The sequence below is a fragment of the Panthera leo genome, chromosome C1 (assembly GCF_018350215.1).
Source record: "Panthera leo isolate Ple1 chromosome C1, P.leo_Ple1_pat1.1, whole genome shotgun sequence".
Lineage (NCBI taxonomy): Eukaryota > Metazoa > Chordata > Mammalia > Carnivora > Felidae > Panthera > Panthera leo.
The window spans coordinates 79,817,923-79,839,650 of NC_056686.1; the positions used below are offsets into that span (position 1 = coordinate 79,817,923).

Consider the following 21,728-nt stretch of genomic DNA (forward strand, 5'->3'; position numbering starts at 1 on the left):
TGTAAAAAGTACTTCTGAAGAAACTGGATCACATCGGATCCTTCCCAGACCTGTGACCCATCCGCATGTTTCTTCTTTATTCTTCCTTATCTTCTATGGCAGTTTAGGGCTTCATTGCAAGATAGAGGAGATTGTCTACTGCTATGAGGAGTCTGTTTCTCTTGAGAATGCGGACACTCTTCCTGCTTGTTAATAACTTTTCTCATGTCTTTATGGTTCATGGTAGATGGGGTGCTTCTGTTCCTTTGGAAGGTTTCTGCTTGATTTTCACTCTTTTGATTCTTTGATGCAGATTGCTTTCTCTTTGACCATCGTGTTATTTTTATTTCCTCAATGTCTTGGCATTAGCTTTGATTTCTCTCTATTGCCACAGTGATTTCCAGCTAATATTAACACTTCATCTTTTCTCCCTTTTGAAGTAGGAAAGAGAGGAATCATCCGTATTTGTCCATGTTTATAGGAAGGTAGCAGGCATTTTGGCATACTTGTAATAAACGCCTTCCTCAGACGGAGAAGCTAACTATACTTGGCATTGTAGCTCATTCTAGCAGGAACTCGGTCCATACTTCCTATGTCTAAGGAATGCACTAGTACTAGTCCTTAGTCTACTAGTCTAGTATCTACTAGAAACTTCCTTAAAATTCTAGTGGCATACAACTTTCTTGTCTCACCTGTTAAAAGAAGTAACTATGTGTTGAGGTGGGGATCCTATGAAACCTCTTCCCTTATCCTGTTCCTGTTGTCCTACTGAAACATAATAAAGCATGCATACACTATTAGCGCTCATACTTTCTGATGATAAGACTTCTTCTTTTAGGTTATTTCATTTAAACTAAATTATAATTTTGGAAACGAGTTCAGTTTGAATAAGTTTTGAACTTACACAATGTCATATGTCGTTACATCTCAAATAAATAACAAAAATAATAGAGATATGATGGCCTTTGGAGTTTTCATTAGGACTTTTTTTTGTGTGTTTTTTTTTTTAGTTTTACTGCTCGGATTACAGAATTAATGCAAGTACTGAAGGATTTAAATCAAGGCAAATATGAACGCACCATGGTCTCACAACAGGAAAGGGGTAAATATGAATGCACTGGGCCATGTAGTTTAAATTTTGGCTGACATAATGTGGTGCTTTAATACTTATTTTCCACTTAAGGTATTGAAGAAGGAGCACAAGTCATTCCCTTGATACCTGGTGCTGGAGAGATCTTCAATGCTGATAACATTATAAAGTATGTATTGAAAAGTTCTTTAGCACCATAAACATTTGCTAACTGCATAATAGCCTTTCTCTTTCAGCTGCATTTGCTTAGTATTTAATGTAAAATTTTAATTTTTTTTATCAATTTCCTCTGTAGATTTGATCATGTTCCTTTAGCAACGCCAAACGGAGATATCTTGATTCAAGACCTTAATTTTGAAGTAAGTTTTTAAATGATTGTATAAAAGCTTAGATCAGATTCAGAAAGTGAAATGGAAAACTGTTTTCTGAATATTTAAAATAACTGTAAGGCTTGTCTTAGTCTCTGAATCCGCAAAATTGTTTTAAAAAGTAAGTCTTTGAAACACTTAGAAATCTATTTTTCTTAATTGTCAGAACTTTAAAGTTTCCTATATTACTATGAAAAAATCTTTTGCAAATGAAGTCTGTCTCAAGAAAGCGATAGAAGGTATAGTTACTTGTAATCTCTGGTGAGGAATGAGTATTTAAACATGCAATATAATTTTATTCTAAGTTAAAAAAAACTATGGTTTGGTATTGTTTTGACCGTGCAGGAGGGTCTATACCTATACAAACAAAATACAGAATTTGTTATAACTGAAAACATGGAAGAGCAGCACAGTAGCACTGCAGTAACATCTCATGCCAAGTGAATAGTGCTGCTGAGTCAGTGTGGTCTGTTAATCAAATGGGGATATAGCAGACGCCATTAAAAAGAAGCAGCAAAGATGCGTAGTTTTGTGATTTATAAGACATTCCCAGACCTGAGGAACTATAACTATTAGGTTATATGTCTGTTACGACTTTATGAATAGTTCAGATCTGAAAATCTTGTTGATTAGTAACAAATTCCTATCATGGAGGCTGTCTCCCCAGGTCTAGATATCATTTCTCTAGAACAACACTGTCCCATTGAACCGTCTGCAGTGATGGAAATGTGCCATGTTTGCTTTGTCCAATGTAGTAGCCACACTTAAAATTTAATTTTAATAAGTTAGATCTTAAATAGCTACACGTGACTGACCTAGTGGCTACCATATTGGACAGCACAGCTCTAGAATTCTTCTCCACATGCCTACATGAGTGGCCTTCTATAATTTGTTTTATGTGGAGCGTCTTTTCAACTACTTTCACTTTAGAAATGTCTGATAGTTGGGGCCCCTGGGTGGCTCAGTCGGTTAAGTGTCTGACTGCGGCTCAGGTCATGATTTCATGGTTCGTGAGTTCAAGCCCTGCGTTGGGCTCTGAGCTGTCAGCTCAGAGCCTGGAACCTGCTTCAGATTCTGTGTCTCCCTCTCTCTGCCCCTCCCCGCCCCTCACTTTCTCTCTCTGTCTCCCTCTCAAAAATAAATAAACATTAAAATAGTAATAAAAAAGAAATGTCTGATAGTTGATAAAATAAGTATCATTACTGGATTTGTTTTGCAATTGTTATAATCTTCAGCAAGTCTTCGATTTTGTTCCTGTTAGTAATGTATATTTTTTAAGTATGTCCCCACTTTCTTTTTAAGGAACTATAAAAATGAAAAATGTTAGCTATGCAAAGTACTTTGAACTTATTTGACAATGAGTATTATATATTACCATATTTATTTTCAAGCCAGGAAACACAAGAATACATAGGGAAAGTGTAAATATAATTGGTAAATAATGAATGACTCCCAAGTATCCCAGAAGTGTCTTATTTAATTCTCGGTGTGCCAGTCATTGTGGTGTGCTCCCTTGGCATAGTAGGTAAGCCATCTACCTGGCTTGATTTCAGGGATAAAGAAGAGCTCAGAACCCCATTTTTGTTACACCAGGGTGAAGGAGGGCCATAGGATTTCTCCAGTGAAGAATCCTCTTGGCCCTTTCTCCCACTTTCCCTCACTTTGTCTTGATGCAGAAATAGATTACACCAACAATACAGATGTATACTTGATTAAGCATAGTGAGAATGGATTTGGGATCTATACGTACAGATACACGGAATAGAAAAGATCCCGATTATTGTCTGAGGTATTGCCTACTTTGTCACATGGGTATCATGCTAAAGGTGTCACTCTCCTCTTAGTCCTGAAGCCCTTCTTTTTAAAGTCCCTATGTTTGGATTTAATAAACTTCTGGCTAGTGCCTATAGCTTCACTTTTATAGTCTCAGAAAGACCGTTACTTTTTGCTCTTATTTTGGTTTCACTTGGAAAGTCTTTTGAGTCCCTAGTTATGCCCCTGCTTGTGTGTTACTTTGTGACCATGTTTCATAGGACCTGTGATCTCTCCTGTTGATTCTTATTTTGTTTTCTCTTCCAATGGAAACTGTTTCTTTGACTTGTGCTCTTTGGGCCTAGTGTAATATATTCCTCTTCTGTCTTTCTCTGAGTTAGGTGTTTTAAGTTAGACTTGGCTTTTTCTCCTTTATTTCTGTCATTTTCCTTAATGTAGCCTTCCTTTATTTAACAAACATCCTTTACTTCTTTGTAACCTTTAGTTATTTTCTACCCATTTGGCTTACTTGAAAATAAGGATTCCTTTCTCCTGAAAAGAGGCATAATAAAACAGACTTGGCCACCAAAAAATAAATGTTTAATGCTTTATGGTTATTTTGTCTTTTGGGTCACCTAATAACAAGATAATATACACCTCTTTAGGATAGGAGATTTTATCCCTCATTCCTTTATAAACTCCCCCACCACAGATGTATTTATCCATTCAGATGTAGACTGAAGAGACCCTCAGAGATTAAAGACTTGTGGATTATAATGTAGGCATTAAAATAGTACTTTGTAAGTTACTCAGATTTTTACTTTTTTAGTAAGGCACATTTATAATGCTTGAAGAAGCCTGTGAATCTTCATAAGCAGCATACTTTTGTATATTCTTTTTTACTTAAATCATATTTATGTGTACAACTGTTTTTGATGAAGTCTTATATCTGGGGGAATATTTTATTGGTAAAAATATAGTGGTACAGAGCACTTGTTGACCCCTTAAACCGATCCCGGAACCTCAGTAATTATAGTGTTATTAAGAACTTCGTAACTATAAAAGGCCATAAGTGAAAGTTACCCTTGTCTTTTAGTCTTCATTTAAGCTGGGGTGGGGGGACATTTTTATAAATCTTTACCATGGAAAAATTATCGCTGGCTTATCATGACTGAGTCATAATCAGAAGTTTGCCCACCATTACCAAAAGCCATGGGGGTAAAGTTATGGCTGAATCCAAGACATTTGAGCATAAGAGAGTGCTTACAGATGTCTGTAAGTCTAATTATTATTTTTACATGTCATTATAAATTTGGTTTTTGGATTTCCTGGCATATTGCACCAAATAGAGTGGAGAAGTATTGGATATCAGTGAAAACCACAATGAACAGTTAGGAACAGAAGAAGGTCTATATGATTGATATGACTCAAAGCATAGTAGTGGGGAACCATTTAATTAACAGTCCTGAACTTTAGGAGCTCCTAAGGAATCACCATTATAGTAAAGTAAAATTATTATATATAATCAGAAATATTCACTATATTCAGTTTCACAGGAAAAGGTAATAGGTAATTCCTTAGAAGTCCATCAAAAAGATTCTTTAAAAATAATTTCTCGGAAAATGGGATAGTTCATTTTTCTGGAAAAATCATTCAGTATAGTTCATTCTCTAACACTGAAGTACATAAGATGTGGTATTTTTTTGTAGATCAGTTATGTGGTAGGCTAGTCATTCTCAACCATTTTTTTTTCAATATATGAAATTTATTGTCAAATTGGTTTCCATACAACACCCAGTGCTCATCCCAAAAGGTGCCCTCCTCAATACCCATCACCCACCCTCCCCTCCCTCCCATCCCCCATCAACCCTCAGTTTGTTCTCAGTTTTTAAGAGTCTCTTATGCTTTGGCTCACTCCCACTCTAACCTCTTTTTTTTTTTTTTCTTTCCCCTCCTCCATGGGTTTCTGTTGAGTTTCTCAGGATCCACATAAGAGTGAAAACATATGGTATCTGTCTTTCTCTGTATGGCTTACTTCACTTAGCATCACACTCTCCAGTTCCATCCACGTTGCTACAAAGGGCCATATTTCGTTCTTTCTCATTGCCATGTAGTACTCTATTGTGTATATAAACCACAATTTCTTTATCCATTCATCAGATTCTCAACCATTTTTAAAAAGAAGCTCATTCTTTTGTTACTGTGGTAAAATATACATAACGTACAATTTATCCCTTTCTACCATTAAATTTTTTTATTGTGGCAAAATGCACATAACATAAAATTGACTCTTTTAACCATTTTTTAGTAAACAGTTCAGTGCCATTAAGTTCATTTATAGTGTTGTGCAGCCATCACCAACTAACCATCTCCACAAATTTTTATCGTAACCAACAGAAACTCTGGACCCATTAAACAATAATTCCTGATTTCCCACTCTCCCCAACCCCTGGTAACTACTATTCTACTTTATAGATATGACTATTCTAGGGACCTCATATAAGTGGAATCATACAGCAGTTGTCCTTTTGTGTCTAGCTTATTTCTTGAAGTTTCATCCATGTTGTAGCACGTGTCAGAATGTCCTTCCTTTTCAAGGCTGAATCCTATTCCATTGTACGTATAGTCTACATTTTGTTTATCCCTTCATCCTTCTGGGTTGCTGCCACCTTTGGCTGTTGTGGCTAATGCTGATGGCTCTGTGTTTCATCAGAGTAAAAGGCAGTCCTTTCAGTGGCTCCCAGTGCCCTGTAGGATTTGCCTGCACTGCTTTCCACCAACCTCTTACTTCTCTCAGGTCTTTTCCTACTACTCCTTCCTCTCTCTCTGTTTTCTCAACCTCTTTTCTGTTTTTTGACAAGGATACGTACATTCCTGCTTCAGTGCCTTTGAACCAGCTTTTTGTGGGTAGGGTTAGGCTAGAGCAGTCTTCCTCTAGATAAACTCCTAATTTACTCCTTTCAAAGTTGCCCAGTTGTCATTTCCAATGAGTCCTGGTCTGGCCACCTTCAAAACGTAACCTCCCCTAACCGCTTCCAAATTTCCTTACCTTGGTATATATTTTTTTCCATAGCACTTATTTTCTAAGATACTGTTTAGTTTACTCATTTCTTGTGTGTATTCTTTATCTTATGTCTCTCCCACTAGAATGTAAACTGGTACGGGCAGGTTTTGTTTTTTTTTTTATTCATTAGTATAGCTCCATTACCTAAAGCAGAACCTGACACTGAGCATTCCAAAAGTATTCATTCAATTAAGTAATAAGAACATAAGGCCTCAACAGTTAAAAAAATTTGTCAAAGGCAGGTTCCACAGCTAGCGTAACTCATACCTTTGTTGTCTCCTTTCCTGCTGTGATACATTGCTCTGTAATGTTGTGAGCTGAAATTCTAACCCAGGTTTCTGATTTTTCACAGGGTTGATTAACACTTATATGAGACCATAAGCTCAGAACTTAACCACTCTTGATTACGTTTTTTTCATTTAACTTTACATCATTGCAGAGCGATTTGGTGGCACTTGTAAATATTAATAATGCATATATACTTCTAAGAATCTGATCTGTATAGACACATTTCTCACCAATGCATAAATTCACTCACTGATTCCAGTTCATTGCAGTATTATCTAAAAGAGCAAAGCAAAATGCAAAAGACCTAACAAAAAGGAGGTAGTTAAATAAATTAGGGTACATTCTTAGAATGGAATACACTGTAGGCCTTTAAAAATAGAATGGGAGGAATCTGAGTATACTGACTTAGAAGAATATTTGTGATATATTATTAAATAACATATAGAACATACATAGTATGATTCCATTTTTTTTTTTTGAAAACATATACACACATACTTGTTTTCAAGAATTCTCAAAATTTATAAGCTGCAGTCATTGACTTTTAAATGAAAAAAGTGAGTAAATATTGAAAGTAAACAAAAATGAAAGGTCAACCAAACCCTCCACTGCTTCTACCTATTATCACAGTTATAGACAAACTAAAAAGCTTATCGTTAGCAAAGAACAATTTGACTCAAAAGAAATGTTCACTGAGTATATATTCCCTATTAATTCATGGACTGATTTTCAGGTTCGATCTGGGGCCAATGTTTTAATTTGTGGTCCAAATGGCTGTGGGAAGAGTTCACTTTTCCGTGTTCTTGGTGAAGTAAGTACAAATTGGCCTCAAGATATTGTAGTCTTGTTTTGCCATATAATCTACTACATGGTGAAATTTATAATTGCTCCTCTCCCCCTTCCTTTTCCTTTTATAGTTATGGCCTCTTTTTGGAGGGCGTCTAACTAAACCTGAGAGAGGAAAGTTATTCTATGTTCCTCAGGTAAGACCTTGTTTATTTTGTAATCTTTGATTTAAAGATCTTTTCATTTATTTTTAAAGAATTCACTTATAATAATTTTTGCTCTGCCACTATCAGAGACCTTATATGACCCTTGGAACACTTCGAGACCAAGTGATATATCCAGATGGAAGAGAAGATCAGAAAAGGAAGGGGATATCTGACCTAGTAAGGAGATGCTTATGGACTAGACCTACTGGAAATCCTCCATATCAGATTCTTTATCTTAATCAGTTAAGCATTTTAACTGCCAGGTAGTTTATCCTAGCCTGAAAAGCCTTCTAAAACCTTGTCATTAATTACAACTTTCCAAGTTGAGGTAAGATGTTATCTACTTTGCTTAAATATGGTTTGGTGAATTTAACCTGTCTTTACACTATTACTTTTTTTTTTTTTCATTGCCCTTATCTTTTAATTATATGCAATAGTGTTATTCTCTTTAAGCTACCACATATGTCAAAGTTAGCATAGATAGGAAGTAAAGGATTTAGGGCTATCTTTGTGCCACATTCTTTTGTGAAATGTGCCCCTGTAAGTAATATTGGCAGTAGAATTACAGCGATTCTAGTTTAAAAAATAAAGCAAGCTAGAGAATGTTGGTTTACATTACGTGTGATTTAATCTTTAATCATTTTGCTGAAAGGTACTAAAGGAATACTTAGATAATGTCCAGTTGGGTCATATCCTTGAACGTGAAGGAGGCTGGGACAGTGTTCAGGATTGGATGGATGTCCTCAGTGGTGGAGAGAAACAAAGAATGGCGGTAAGTTATTCTTGGACTATATTGCATGACAGGGCAACTGATTGCTTAGGGTCACTCTTACAGTCCAGTATTTTGATTAATCAAGGCACACAGTTTTATCTTAATCTTTTTATTTAGCAAGTATTGTTGAATGGATTAGTTTAAATGATAATAGAAATGCTTGAAAATACATAACTTGCATGTACATTTAGAAGTCTGAAAAATCCATAAATTTTCTAATTATATTACTATTAATTCATTGGGGATTAATTAAAGTTGGGGAAACTTTCCATCACATTGATCCTGGGTTATATGGTAGTCCAAGATGTCTTATATCTTTTTCCTGTTGACCTCTCACTGAAGCTTTTCTTTCTGAAATATCAGAAGGTAGTAGAAATCATCCACTCTAACTTTGTTCCCACTTTATTCTGTTCCTGCCCTTCCCTCTACCATTATGTGTGTCCTGGTTTCAGGGCTCAGTATCTGCTACCCAAAATTATTTAGATTTCTTACATTTTCCTAATATGAAGAAGGGTTTGCAAGGAACTGTTTTAATTTTATGATTGTCTAAACTTATTCCTGATCAAACTTGACTACAGGACACTGCATATTAAGAGTGATACCTTGAGTACTCTGTTAAGAGGGATAAGTTTTAAAGAGTCATTTTCTAACCCTGCATACCATAGTTTGCGCAGATCCAGAGGAATTTTTTTTCCAGTGTGTTAACCTTGTGGAAATTAGAACTGTGGCTAAGGAAAAACAGTAAAAGAAATGGCTTATTGCTGAATTGCTTACTCATTATCTTTAGATTCTATTCTCCCTTTTCTGTTGCCTCCTATTCCCTGATACTGCATATTATTTTTCCCAAAACATACCCATTCTATATGAACTTAATAGTGATTTGTCTGGCTAGTGCTATAGCATAAGATTAATTGATAGAGTGAAGAATGAGTCATAAACAAAAGAAAAGAGATGTCAGCCATACTCAAAATGGAAATTGGGTGGTAGGAGTGAGAATTTGAAGTGATTGGGGTTTCTGGAATCAATTTAGTAGATGACTATAGAAATAACTACAAGTCAGTAGAGCAAATTTAAATTCTTGTTACCATGACTTCAAAGAAGATGGAGGGATAAGTCAAGATTCACAAATGGACACAGTATAAATCCAGAGAAAGAAAAATAAATGTGCTGAACTAAGAACTCTATGTGTAGGGTACAGAAGGGATAGTTCTTCTTTGAAGATAAGAAGTTCAAGGTCTGGAGGAGTGAGAGAATGTGTTAGGGAGAGGACAAGGGCCAAAGAAGGAGCCCTGTAAAACCAGATGAGCCACTCTGGAGCGCCTGGGTGGCTCAGTCGGCTAAGCGTCGGACTTCACCTCAGGTCATGATATCACAGTCTGTGAGTTCGAGCCCTGCGTCGGGCTCTGTGCTGACAGTTCAGAGCCTGGAGCCTGTTTCAGATTCTGTGTCTCCCTCTCTCTCTGCCCCTCCCCCATTCATGCTCTGTCTCTCTGTCTCAAAAATAAATAAACGTTAGAAAAAAAAATTAAAAAATAAAATAAAACCAGATGAGCCACTCTGGAGTTGGTTGGGAAATGGAGGAGCTTACCCATGACAGGGCTGCACGACCAAGCCATTGGCAGGTGTGTTCTGTGTAGACCAGTGTTTGCAGAACTGACTGAAATTTAAAATCAAGCATATTGCTTTGCTACCTTCAAAAGGTTTGTGGGGAGAGAGAGAAGGCTAATGCAACAGATGTTGATGTTGGTGAAATTGGGCGAAGAGTTTTTGTGTGGTCACTTTACTGTTCCTACAGTTCTGGGTAGACTTGAAAATTTTCAAAGTAAACAATTGAGGGAAGAGAGGACATAATTTTTATAAGTTATAAAAATTATAATTTTTTAGGAGTAATAAGCTTGAAAGGTCTAACCACCCCAAACAGTGAATCTGTAAGAGTGATGGTTGGTATAAACAGATGAACCAAAGGAACTTTTGGGTAAGGAAAGTCACATTTAAATTTGAGGGAATGGAATAATACCTTTGAATAAAGGGAGGTCTGGTGAACACATTTCTAAAAGTTCCTTGAAAAACGTCAGTATAAATGTAGGGAAATGAGATTATTATTCCATGATCTTAGTGAAAAAAACCTTAATTATGGTATAATTTTCACAGAGTTCACTATTAGCTGGGAATCTACTCTGTGCAGGCACTGAGATAGGTGCCTGCCCTTGATAATTGAGTGAGGAGATACAGATATTCTCAGCTATCTCACACACAAGGCAGTCTTCAGTTACAGCTGTAAGGAAGGTGCACTGGGATAACACGAGGGAAGGATTGGTTTTGCGTGGCAAACTCTATCTAACTCTCCTGGCAACCCTGTCAATTAAGGTACAGACAAGGGAAAGCCTTGCAGGCTACTGAGTGGCAGAATGGAGATTCAAGTGCAGGTGGGTCTGACACCAGAATTCTTGCTCTTTTTTTTTTTTTTTTAAAGTTTATTCATTTATTTTTGAGAGAGAGAGTGGGAGAGGGGCAGAGAAAGAATCCCAAACAGGCTCCACACTGTCCTTGTGGAACCTGATATGGGGCTGAAACCTATGAACTGTGAGATCATGACCTGAGCTGAAGTCAGATGCTTAACTGACTGAACCTCCCAGGCACCCCCAGAATTCTTGGCTCTTGACCAATATGTGATACAGCCTCCAGTGGCTGTATCACAGGTGGACTGTCTGTCCAGTTCCCTTCTCTCACTGTCTGTTACAGTCTCAAGTAACATCTTCCTTACCTCCCCTGCACTTGTTTGGGCCCAGCCATTACCAGCCAGGGTTGCTCTACCCAGTATCGTTAAGTTGCAATATCTTACTTCTCTGATTGATAGTTATCTTTCCTACTCCTCTATTCTTGTTCTTCCTATTTAGGAAAGTTTTTTCTTTTTAATTATGAAAAAGTATGTATGATAGAAAAGTTGGAATATTTTTAAAAGTATAAAGAAGGGCCAAAACCCCCCTTACCAGAGATACCATTGTCATAAAATTTTTAGTGTTTTTTAAATCCATTTTTGCAATTCTTTTTCTTTTACCTAATTGGCAACTGTCTCCTTGCTTCAGACACCCTGATATTTTGAATATTGACCCATCCCTTTTCTTATGATTGATAAGTCCCCTTCTGACTCTGCCTCCTTTCTGTCCAGTACAAACTTAATAATCCAGGTCCTGGCACATAGAAGGTACTCAGGTAGTATTTCTTAAAGCAATGAACAAATGATCCCTTCCCTTTAACTTCCTTTCCCACTTTTTGTTTCCTCTTATTACCTCAGCCTCAGCCCAAGAGCAGTTGTTTGCCTTGGCGTTTGTGTACATAGGCTCCTGAGCACAGCTGAAAGATCAGGGTGACGGGGGTTGGTGCCGTCACGCTTTCATGGCTTCCAGTCTTCCAGGGGCCCACAGCACGGTCAGGTGGTCATTTACTTACTTTTGCCCCTCTCTCTTATTTTCCACGAGTATCATTTATAAACTACCAATCTCAGGCTTTCTACCTCATTGCCTACTCCATGTCTCTCTGCAGAACAGCTCAACTTCTCCTCAGAGGAGAAAGAGAAGCTGTTATGTCAGTGAGATGACAGCTCATTTTTATTGAGTGCTTAATAGGTGATAGGCGGTAGGCTAAGCCCTCTCCATTCAGTTCTCACAAGTCCCCTGGGGCAGGAACTGCGGAGTACCCCGTGTATGGAGGAAGGTGAGCAATAGCACAGTGAAGTGTGCTGCCACACAAGGCTGGGGGTGAAGGTGACCACCGAGGCGTAGGCGGTGGCGTGTCCAGCTCAGGTGGCAGTACAGCTGCAGGGGTCATGGACTTATTCACATCACGATCTCTGTGGGATCTACTGTGGGATCAAGTACTGACGGCGGAGTGGGAGAGAGACATGTGAGAAAATCGCTACACGATGTGCTGGGTGTGGTGAGGTAGGTATGCAGAGACTTCCATGGGGACACAGAGGAGGGGCATTTGTGGAATGTCTTTAGATAACCAATCCTCTTCATTGAGCTTGCACTAGGCTGCCCTGACCTCCCTCATTCTGTCTGTGGAGGCTATGTCATCCTTCCTCTTGAGAAAAGCTCAGTGTCTCCATGTTTTTGGACCCTCTCTCCTCTGACTTTATCATATTCTTTCCTTCGGTTATGCACATGTGCAGACACACACCCTGTATTCAATCTCTTCTGGTCCTTCTCTTTCAGAAAGACATTCCAGGTCTCCCTGATCTAAAAGGCAAACTCAGCCTTAACCTCTGTCGTCTGTACCTTTCATTCTCTGCACAGCTGAACTTCTTCATAGTCTATACTTAATGCTTCCCCTTCCTCACCTCATCAAATAGATACAAACCCCAAGAGAGCTGCTTATGTTCTGGCCATTAATTTATCAAATATTTAAATGTTTCCTTCATGCAAATATTGAGTGTACAGTAGTGATTAAAATAATCTCTGCTTATGCAAATATACTAGCCTAGAGGAGTAGACAAAGAAACAAGACAACACACAGTTCAAAACCTATGAAGCACTGCAGAGATGTTAAGGAGTGACCCGCTTAGACTGTGGGACAGGGGTCAGGGTAGGTTTGAGGAGGTGGTCTAAACAGAAATTTCAAAGATGTGAGAAGCAGAGTACGGTGCGGTGTTTGAGACCTAAGAAAAATGACATGTGCTAAGCCTCTCTGGCCTTAGATACCTTGTGTCCTGGTCATGTTGAGGTTAGAAATGTTGAGGTTAGAAAGTAAGTAGGAATCCGATTATGCAGGGTCTGTGGGCCATTGTAAGGAGTTTGGGTTTTGTTCTTAGTGAAGTGAGAAGTTGTTGAAGGGGTTTAAGCAGAAGAGTGAAATTCTCGGATTTACATTTCTGAAGAATCCTTCTAGTTACAGGGAAAATGGATTGGAGAGGAGTGAAAGAGGAAATAGGCCATTTGTGGTCCTCTAGGCAGGAGAGGATTGTATTCTGGGCTGAGGGCATGATTTTGGAGATGCAGTAAAGTGAGTGGACTACAAAAGACTGAAGGACTTACTCGAATGGACTAAAAAAAATGAGGGGTAGGAATGTGGAAGGAAGGAGAAGAAGGGAAAGATCAAGGAGGACTCATGGCCTTCTAGGTTGAGCAGCTGTTTGATAGTGTGATTTGCTGAAATGTTTAAGATGGGGGTGGAGTACATGAATGGATTTTAAGGGGAAAATCAGATAACTAAGTAGAAATATCAAAGAGGAATATTTATATATCAGTCTTGTAATTAGAAGAGAAGGATGGGCAAGAGATACATATTGAGAGTTTACAAATGTAAATAATACTTGAGATAATGAGATTCAATGAGATCACTCAGACAGTGTAGGAAAAAGAGGAGAGGACTTAGGAATTGGCCCTGAGGAACCCCAACATTTAGTGGTCCAGCAGAAAAGAAAATGCTGGAAAAGAAACTGAGGAAGCAGCCTAAGAAGTGAGAAGAAACGTTAAGACTATGGTTTCACTGTTACTTTCTCAAGAAGGAGGAAGTGGTCATCTGAGTTGCATGTAGCAGAGAAGATAAATTGGGTAAGGATGGAAAAGTGTCCATTGGTCTTGCAACATGGCGATCGTTGTTGGGGGCTGATGACCAATTGGAATATCTGTTAGACAAAGGATCAGGGTAAATAATTCCCAGAAAATAAAATACGTGTGGAAAATAAATGAGCAAATGTTCAGCATTTGTGCCAATCAAAGAAATGGAAGCTGTAACGATCTTGATGTTAATTTTTACTTACAAAATTTGCAGAGCCTTTAAAAAATGAGCACACCCAGTACTGACCTCAGGGATATAAAACAGGGGCACTCAAAAATAATTGGTGGAAATATTAATCGGCAGCTTAATATTAATTGCCATGACTGAGGTAACAGAATATTTAGAAGTAAACACATATTTGCACTTGAGCCATCTAGAGTCTGAATTCCAAGATTTGGTTACAGTATATACCCTCTAATCTTGTTTAGAGAACTTTCTCTGATAGTTTGAAACTCAACTTCATTTCACATCACATCTTAAATGTTTTGATGAACTCTTAACAGTATTTCCCATGTGTTACATTTTCCCCATTGTTTGGGAAGACAAGTAAAAACAGGTTTTTTGATATTGTTTCTGTTTTGGGAAAACATTTTTTAAGTTAAAATAATTTTTGTACTTCTTTTACAAGACTAAGTGTAAATCTAGTTGAGCTTACTAGTTTTTGCATGTTGTGATTACACAAAATATTTCTTTTTGTGCTTCAGATGGCAAGGTTATTTTATCATAAACCCCAGTTTGCCATTTTGGACGAATGCACAAGTGCTGTGAGTGTGGATGTGGAAGGCTACATTTACAGTCATTGTCGAAAGGTAAGTACTTCAGGTTCTCAGTTTTAGGGTTTGTGTCATTCTTCTCTGTGTACTCTGTGTCCAGCGAAATATCTGTCCAAAGAGAAGATTTCAAGTTACTAAGTAATGAAATTACTATCAAAGAAGGATGTATCGACTTTAATAAAGATTTCAAATGATAATTAGTAGATATGAATAAAAGAAAAAGAATTGTAAATGATTTCTGTATATAATTCTTTAGCCGTATCTTAGATTTGAAACAAATAGTATATTTAAACTTACTTCCAACTTTCTTACCAAAGTTTCTTTTGGTAGCCTTTTCTTTAAGTAACTATTGAGTGGTTACTAGCAGTATATCCTAACCATTCGCAGCTCTGTGTAAGTAAACGAAGTACAGGAGTCTTTTAACAACTTGTAGCTGTTCTTTGGGGGTTTATAGTACACATAAAAGGTCATATCGCATATTTACAGTGTGAATTCCTACCCATCAGTGTTGGTACTAGCAGCAGCAGCAGCAGCAGCAGCATCTCCCGGGAACTTGTTAGGATGCGGACTCTGGCCCTACCAAGTCAGAGTCCACATTTTAACAAAATTCTCAAATGCACATTAAGGTTTGAGAAGCATTGGCATGATGACAAAGGAATGCATGTGCTACATTCATCTTTGTAGGAAGATTTTCGTTACTGATTTTATTTCTGTAATGGTTTGTTTTCTATTCTTGAATCCGTTTCAGTCATTTATAATTTCTCTATGTATTTGTTCATATAAACTTTCAGATTTATAGGTATTGGAGGTATTTATAGGTATAGTCCATTTGATCAATGATTTAGAGGCTGGTAGTTTTGACCATGCGACTTCCTCTTACATCTAGTTGTAGGCTGTGAGTCCCCACATAAGATATGATTCTCCTATAAAGCATAGATTCCATTTAAAAGAAAAAAATTCTTATGGGACTCCCAGTTGATAATTTAGCTTATACTACTATAACAGCAATTGAATATGTATAAGTATGAAATCAAGTATGAGCTCCTTGAACTTAGAGCTGATTTACAGCCACAGAACTAGTAAATTCACAAATTAAGTACAGACAAAACAGAGTTTCAATTTGGTAACATTAAAGAGACCTGTAAATACTGTTTTGCTGAAACCAAACCACTGGTTTAGGATTTAATTATGGAAAGATACAGTCTGAGGTCCAGATCTTATATTTTGAATTTTGTTTATGTATCTTCAGCAATTCTAACAAAAAGAATGCTTTCATTAAGTTGAGATCTGATCCAATTATTGTGGAATCATAAGAATAAATAATTTCTGAAGTGAGCTCTCAAAGATTAAATAAGTGTTGTACCACTGAAATGTATTTTATTAGTAACTTATTTTGTCATGCAGTTTCTGACCAGTTTGAGAACCTTTCCACGTGACATCCAAAGTCACGGCGCATTAAAAGTTTTAAGTGCTGTCACTTTAAGTAATCACTTGGTACCAGCAGAAGTATAAATCCAGACTTGGGCACTTAAATCTCATGTCGAAATGATCCGGAATGTACTTAGGCTAATTTTTAAAAAATTATCAAAATGAAAATAAAATTAGAACTCATGATGGAATTTTCTGGATATTCTGGCATTTATCTCTGTCAGCCTTGAGAGATCCATTTTAAGAAACCATGATCTAGAGCAGAGTTTCTCAGTCACCGCTCTTCTGACATTTTGGGCTGGATAATCCTTAGTTGTGGGGGGCTCTCCTTTGCGTTATAGGATATTTGGCAGCATCTCTGACCTCCATTCATTAGATGCCAGTAGCTCTCAGTTGTGACAATCAAGAATGTCTCCACGACATTGCCAAGTGTCCTCTAAGGGATAAAAATCCTCCCGTCCCCAGTTGAGAACTGATCCACAGCATCTGTAGTTATATTGATTAGTGTTTTGTTTTTAATCTTTATTACAGTCTAAATCTTTATATACAGTTTAAAAACCAATAAGCTTTTTGGGGCGTCTGGGTGGCTCAGTTGGTTAAGCATCTGACTCTTGATTTTAGCTCAGGTCATGATCCCAGGGTCATGGGATTGAGCCTCCCCCCGCCCCGCTCCCATGTTGGTCTCCGAGCTGGATGTGGAGCCTGCTTAAGATATTCTCTCTCTCTTTCTCTCGTTCTCTCTCTCTCTCCCTCCCTCACTCCCTCTCTCCTTCCCTCCCTCTCTCCCTCCCCTTCTACCTCTCCCTCACTCATGCTCACACTTGCTCTGCTCTCTTGCTCCCTCTCTCTCAAAAAAAATTAAAAACAAAATAAAAAAATGAAAACCAATAAGCTTTTAAAACCACAAGATTTTTCATTATTTTGCAGCAAGCTCAACTGGGTAGCCAAACTTTGCCTGAACTAACAAAAGATATTTAAACTCTTAGACGTCTCAATGTCAGTGTTCTTACATGCTGCCACAGAAACATTCATGTGTTTAATTACAGAATTCTTTCCCAGAACCCTCCGGTGATGATACTACTACTTTTCCAAAATCTGAATTCCAAGACCTATTCCAAAACAGGGGTTCCAATAAAGGATTATGATCCTGTATTTGAAAAACAGATGTACTGTAGACAACACTATATTATATAGATTTAATTTTCCTGATTTTGACCTTTTGCTATTTTTACTGTTCTTGTACTCTTTTCATATATTTTTCGCAGTAAAATAGGAAATGTGTTGGGATGTATATTTTCTGCTCCATACAAAATAGTATACTTAATGCTAGTACCTGTTAGTTTTTTTTATTTTTTAAGACTTTATTGATACTTGTTTGTTTTTGTTATGTGGTCAATGGTCAGTACTTTGCATTACCTTGAACATCGGGGCGTCCATTGTAATTTTTTCTCTTTCACATTGATTTTTAACTATAGCTTCTGAAGACAGTCATTTTAATAGCTTAAAAATATATACTAGTTTAATTTGTGATTCTGTGTTGTTGATGTAAACCTAAATCATTTTCTTTCTCTTAGGTCGGCATCACCCTCTTTACTGTGTCACATAGAAAGTCTCTTTGGAAACACCATGAGGTTTGTATTTCTTAACATTGAATGGTATAGGGGAATTTTATCTTATTTAAATATGTGCATTCAGGTGGTTATATGCTTTTAGATTTCTTGGTGTATGTTCCCTTTTAAATACATACCTTGAAGTACAAAAGGTGATTCTATTTCAGGTATATAAAATAAAATCGGTTTTTCTTAAATATTATTGTAGTTGTCAGTTTTGAAAGTTCTAATACATATAAACAAGCCTTCGTTGTATTTGAGAGATACTAGAAGACCACTTGTGGTTCTCTGTTTTTATAAATGACTGTTGTATAACTGACTAAAATTTACACAACCTTATCACAGCTATTGCTAAGTAAAGTTTTTCTCACCACCCAGTATTGGCAGGAGGGGAAAGAGTCTTGAGGATTAGATGGCAGAAGGTTTAGGGACATTTTTAGTGAGATCATGGCTATGAAGGGGAAACTGAATAATGTCGGCTATGTTTACCATTGCACTGTAACAAAATAGAATCATTAAGTAGTCGTTATAATTTACACAGAGATTGCGTGAGGTTTGCACTGGTACAATACCCTATTTATTCTGGTGCTTAAGCAGAGCCATTCTCGGTGTGGCAGTTCTTTTCAGCTCTTGATGTAAGGTGATCACACCCCCAAACTAAACCCTGTTGATTCATTTTCCCTCCCTCCCTACTTTCTTTTTCTCTTTCTTCCTTCTTTTTCTTCCTAAATGATACATTTTAGGTAGAAGAACGGGTTTGAGAAAAATTAGAACAATAGTATAGGGTATCTTGTGCCTTAAAATACATACCTCATGGAGCAGCGTTTTCACCAAGTACTGGGCTACATAAATGTCCTTGAGGGATACAGAGTACTGTCTTTACCCCCAAGAACCTTATGGTTTATGTGATCGTGTACAAATGATCAAATGAAGAGATGGGATTTAAAGTCAGAAAACCTGGGTTTAAGCACCACTGTTTCTGGCATCAGTTGCTTCCTTCATTAATAAAGTTTCTTATCGTTGCCTTCCTGTCTCCTAGATTACCATGAGGATCGGAGAGATAGCCTCTATGAAAGTGTTTTGTGAAAAATAATGGAATTCTGTATAGCTGCTTGACTTTTAAAGATTCTTTTTATGATCTTATGACATAATTTGACCATTTTTTCATGAATGAAGTGAGAAAGTGAATAACAAAGCAGTTTGAAAAGTGTCCAGGCCTTTGTGTTTTCTCAGGGGTTCATAAACATTACAGCCAGAGGGCTGTGAGAGGACTTGGGCTTGACTTCCCCTCTTTTTCTGGTGGTGCACACAAGCAAAACATCAAGAACTGATTATGTGAAGGAGGGGTGACACGTTCAGATGTCAGAGGCCACAATAGCTAAGAAATAACAACATAGAAGACGGAAAAACAAGTCCTTTCTGTAAATAAAAAGCCACTAAATAAAACAGAAGCCTTTGTAACTGCCGTCCTAAGTGTCTTCAGTGGATAGGGTATATAGGAACTCTGTACAGCTCTTTTCCTCCTCTGCTAAGACCAAGAACTAACAAAAGCCTTAAGTTAGAGGTCCCACACTGATCCAGGAAACCAGATAAAGGAAGTATTCAAGACTGCCCTGTTGGTCAGTGTGTTTTTACACAACCAAGATCAGATCCTTGTTTTTGTGGAGTTACAGAAGCATTCTGATTTGTAGGAGGCTTATACATTTGGTTCCTTCAAGATAATAAGGAATTCTGGTATTTTAGTTCTCATAAAGGAAAGTACTATATCCACTCCAAGCAGAATTATATTGTTGCTATTTTTTTTTTTTTAATTTTTTTTTTCAACATTTTTTATTTATTTTTGGGACAGAGAGAGACAGAGCATGAACGGGGGAGGGGCAGAGAGAGAGGGAGACACAGAATCGGAAACAGGCTCCAGGCTCCGAGCCATCAGCCCAGAGCCTGACGCGGGGCTCGAACTCACGGACCGCGAGATCGTGACCTGGCTGAAGTCGGACGCTTAACCGACTGCGCCACCCAGGCGCCCCTGTTGCTATTTTTAAAAAGATAAGACGTCTTCATTTAGTCTTATTACCTTTCTGTGTATAAAACTTTTGAAGGTTTTAGTAAAGCTTAAAGTAATTCCCAATTGTACTCTTGCATAATAATCTCTACATAAATTGCTGACAAAAAGGAAATTCTCTTAGTCATTGATTTTTCTCCCCTGCTTCTTTCCTACAGTACTACCTGCATATGGATGGGAGAGGCAATTATGAATTCAAACAGATAACAGAAGATACAGTTGAGTTTGGCTCTTAGAATCCAGAGAGCTGTACTGCTTCAATGAATTCATTACAGAACACACTTAGAAATACACAGTACATTGTAAAATAAAGTTGAGCTTGTTTGTTTTTAAACAAAGCAACAAATTAGCTATGAAATGATTGAGAACAAGTTGTTACAATTAATATTATATAGGAGATTGCTAATTGTGTATATGTTGGTTTAATTATTAATATGTACTAAGAATGTCCTTATTCTTGTGGTTAAAAACCTGCCTAAATTAAATTGGGCTTAAATCAGTGTAACCTGATTCATCCTGGGATGTAAACCATTTGAAGTCAGCTAATTTGACTTTGATGGCTCTATCTTTTCCTTCAGTGAAGAACCCTATTAAAAACTGGGGTCATCATTTATCCTGTTCTAACAAGATAGTTTTGAGTTTCATTTTCTTGTGCTCCATGATAGTGGGAAACAAATCAGTGTATTATCAAAATGTACAACATCAATGCATAATAGCATTTATTACACGGTGGCAGATTTCTTTAGCTGCCACCACTACACTCATTCCTTGTATATGTCTTGGGGTACATTTGACTCCAGGAAAGCCATTTGAATTTTCTTTGGCTAAATCATAAATGTGCCCCTCTCGATCTGCAGTATTGAGTTGTTTTGAGGGTTCTTTGTGGTGATATAACAAAAATTTATGTGCAGTCTTGCTTACAAGGGGTGGTTACTATGTTTCACACCTGATCTTCCCAATGTTTGGGATATTAAAACACAAAGTCCTTATATATCAAGCTCAAGGTCTTTAAGAGTGTTAGATTTTTAAAAAGAATCGGATGGATTTGTGTATGGTAGAAACCCATTCATTAGAAGTATGGTGGTTACACGGCATTAAACTCCGGATGAGCCATAGGAATGCACTACAGGAAGTAATGCACTGAGTATGCAATGTTATCACTGTCTTTGACCGTGATTTTATGTTGGAGAAATATGTTATAAATGATTATGCACATGGGTGAATTATGTTTCTTAGGCACTGGTTTATCTCTGTGAATCTTGAATAGCTTTTTTATATTTGGGTTATTATGTTGAACTATCCTAAGAGAAATTGATTTCAGCTCACCAAACCACATTAATGACTTGTATTATTTGCACAGGGAAAACTGAAACTGAATATTCTCAATAAGCTAGATATGAAATCAGTTTTATCAAACTAGGGTTTAGAAAGGGGCGTTTTATATTCTTATTTCTGTATAACTGATTTTGGTTTTTTGCAGAATTAACTATGAGAATCACCGGCTACCAAAGTAAAACTTGATGTACTGATTCCATAATACGTAACTTTCAGTTTTTACCACTCTCTTTGGCAAACTTGTATACTTACTTATTTTCTGTTCAGATTAAAAAGAATCAGATATCCTGTACAACCTTTGCTTGTTCTTTTTATTCTGCTATCTAAAAACTGGGTAGTTCATACATAGTTCATATAATCTTGACTTGAAAAACACAAAAATAAATTGACATTCAGAAATCTCTTTTAGCACCCAATGTCTCTTTTAAAAAAGTTTTGTTAAATTTGATTTTAACAGAATGAATTTCTCTTTTAGAAAAACCACCATAACACCTTCAGTGTATCAGGGCACCTGGCTGGCTCAGTTAGTAGAGCATGTGACTCTTGATCCTCGGGGTCATGAGTTTGAACCCCACGTTGGATGTAGAGATTACTTAAAAAAAAAAAAAGTTAAACTACAAACTTCAGTGTACCTCACAAATGCTGCCAAATAACCA

The 21,728-nt window shown here is 37.2% G+C and overlaps 1 protein-coding gene across 2 annotated transcripts in view; it reads left to right on the forward strand.

Annotated features, from left to right (window-relative positions):
- The window catches only part of ABCD3 (ATP binding cassette subfamily D member 3), a 75,218-nt gene extending 53,776 nt beyond the window's left edge, over positions 1-21,442 (forward strand). For both annotated transcript variants that reach the window (XM_042952928.1, XM_042952929.1), the window contains 10 exons: positions 990-1,081; positions 1,163-1,238; positions 1,365-1,428; positions 7,275-7,352; positions 7,459-7,524; positions 7,621-7,710; positions 8,186-8,305; positions 14,569-14,673; positions 17,640-17,696; positions 19,896-21,442. In XM_042952928.1, coding sequence (XP_042808862.1) covers positions 990-1,081; positions 1,163-1,238; positions 1,365-1,428; positions 7,275-7,352; positions 7,459-7,524; positions 7,621-7,710; positions 8,186-8,305; positions 14,569-14,673; positions 17,640-17,696; positions 19,896-19,973 — 826 coding nt within the window. In that variant the 3' untranslated portion in view covers positions 19,974-21,442. The remainder of the gene's footprint in view (positions 1-989; positions 1,082-1,162; positions 1,239-1,364; positions 1,429-7,274; positions 7,353-7,458; positions 7,525-7,620; positions 7,711-8,185; positions 8,306-14,568; positions 14,674-17,639; positions 17,697-19,895) is intronic.
- Positions 21,443-21,728: the final 286 nt, after the last annotated feature.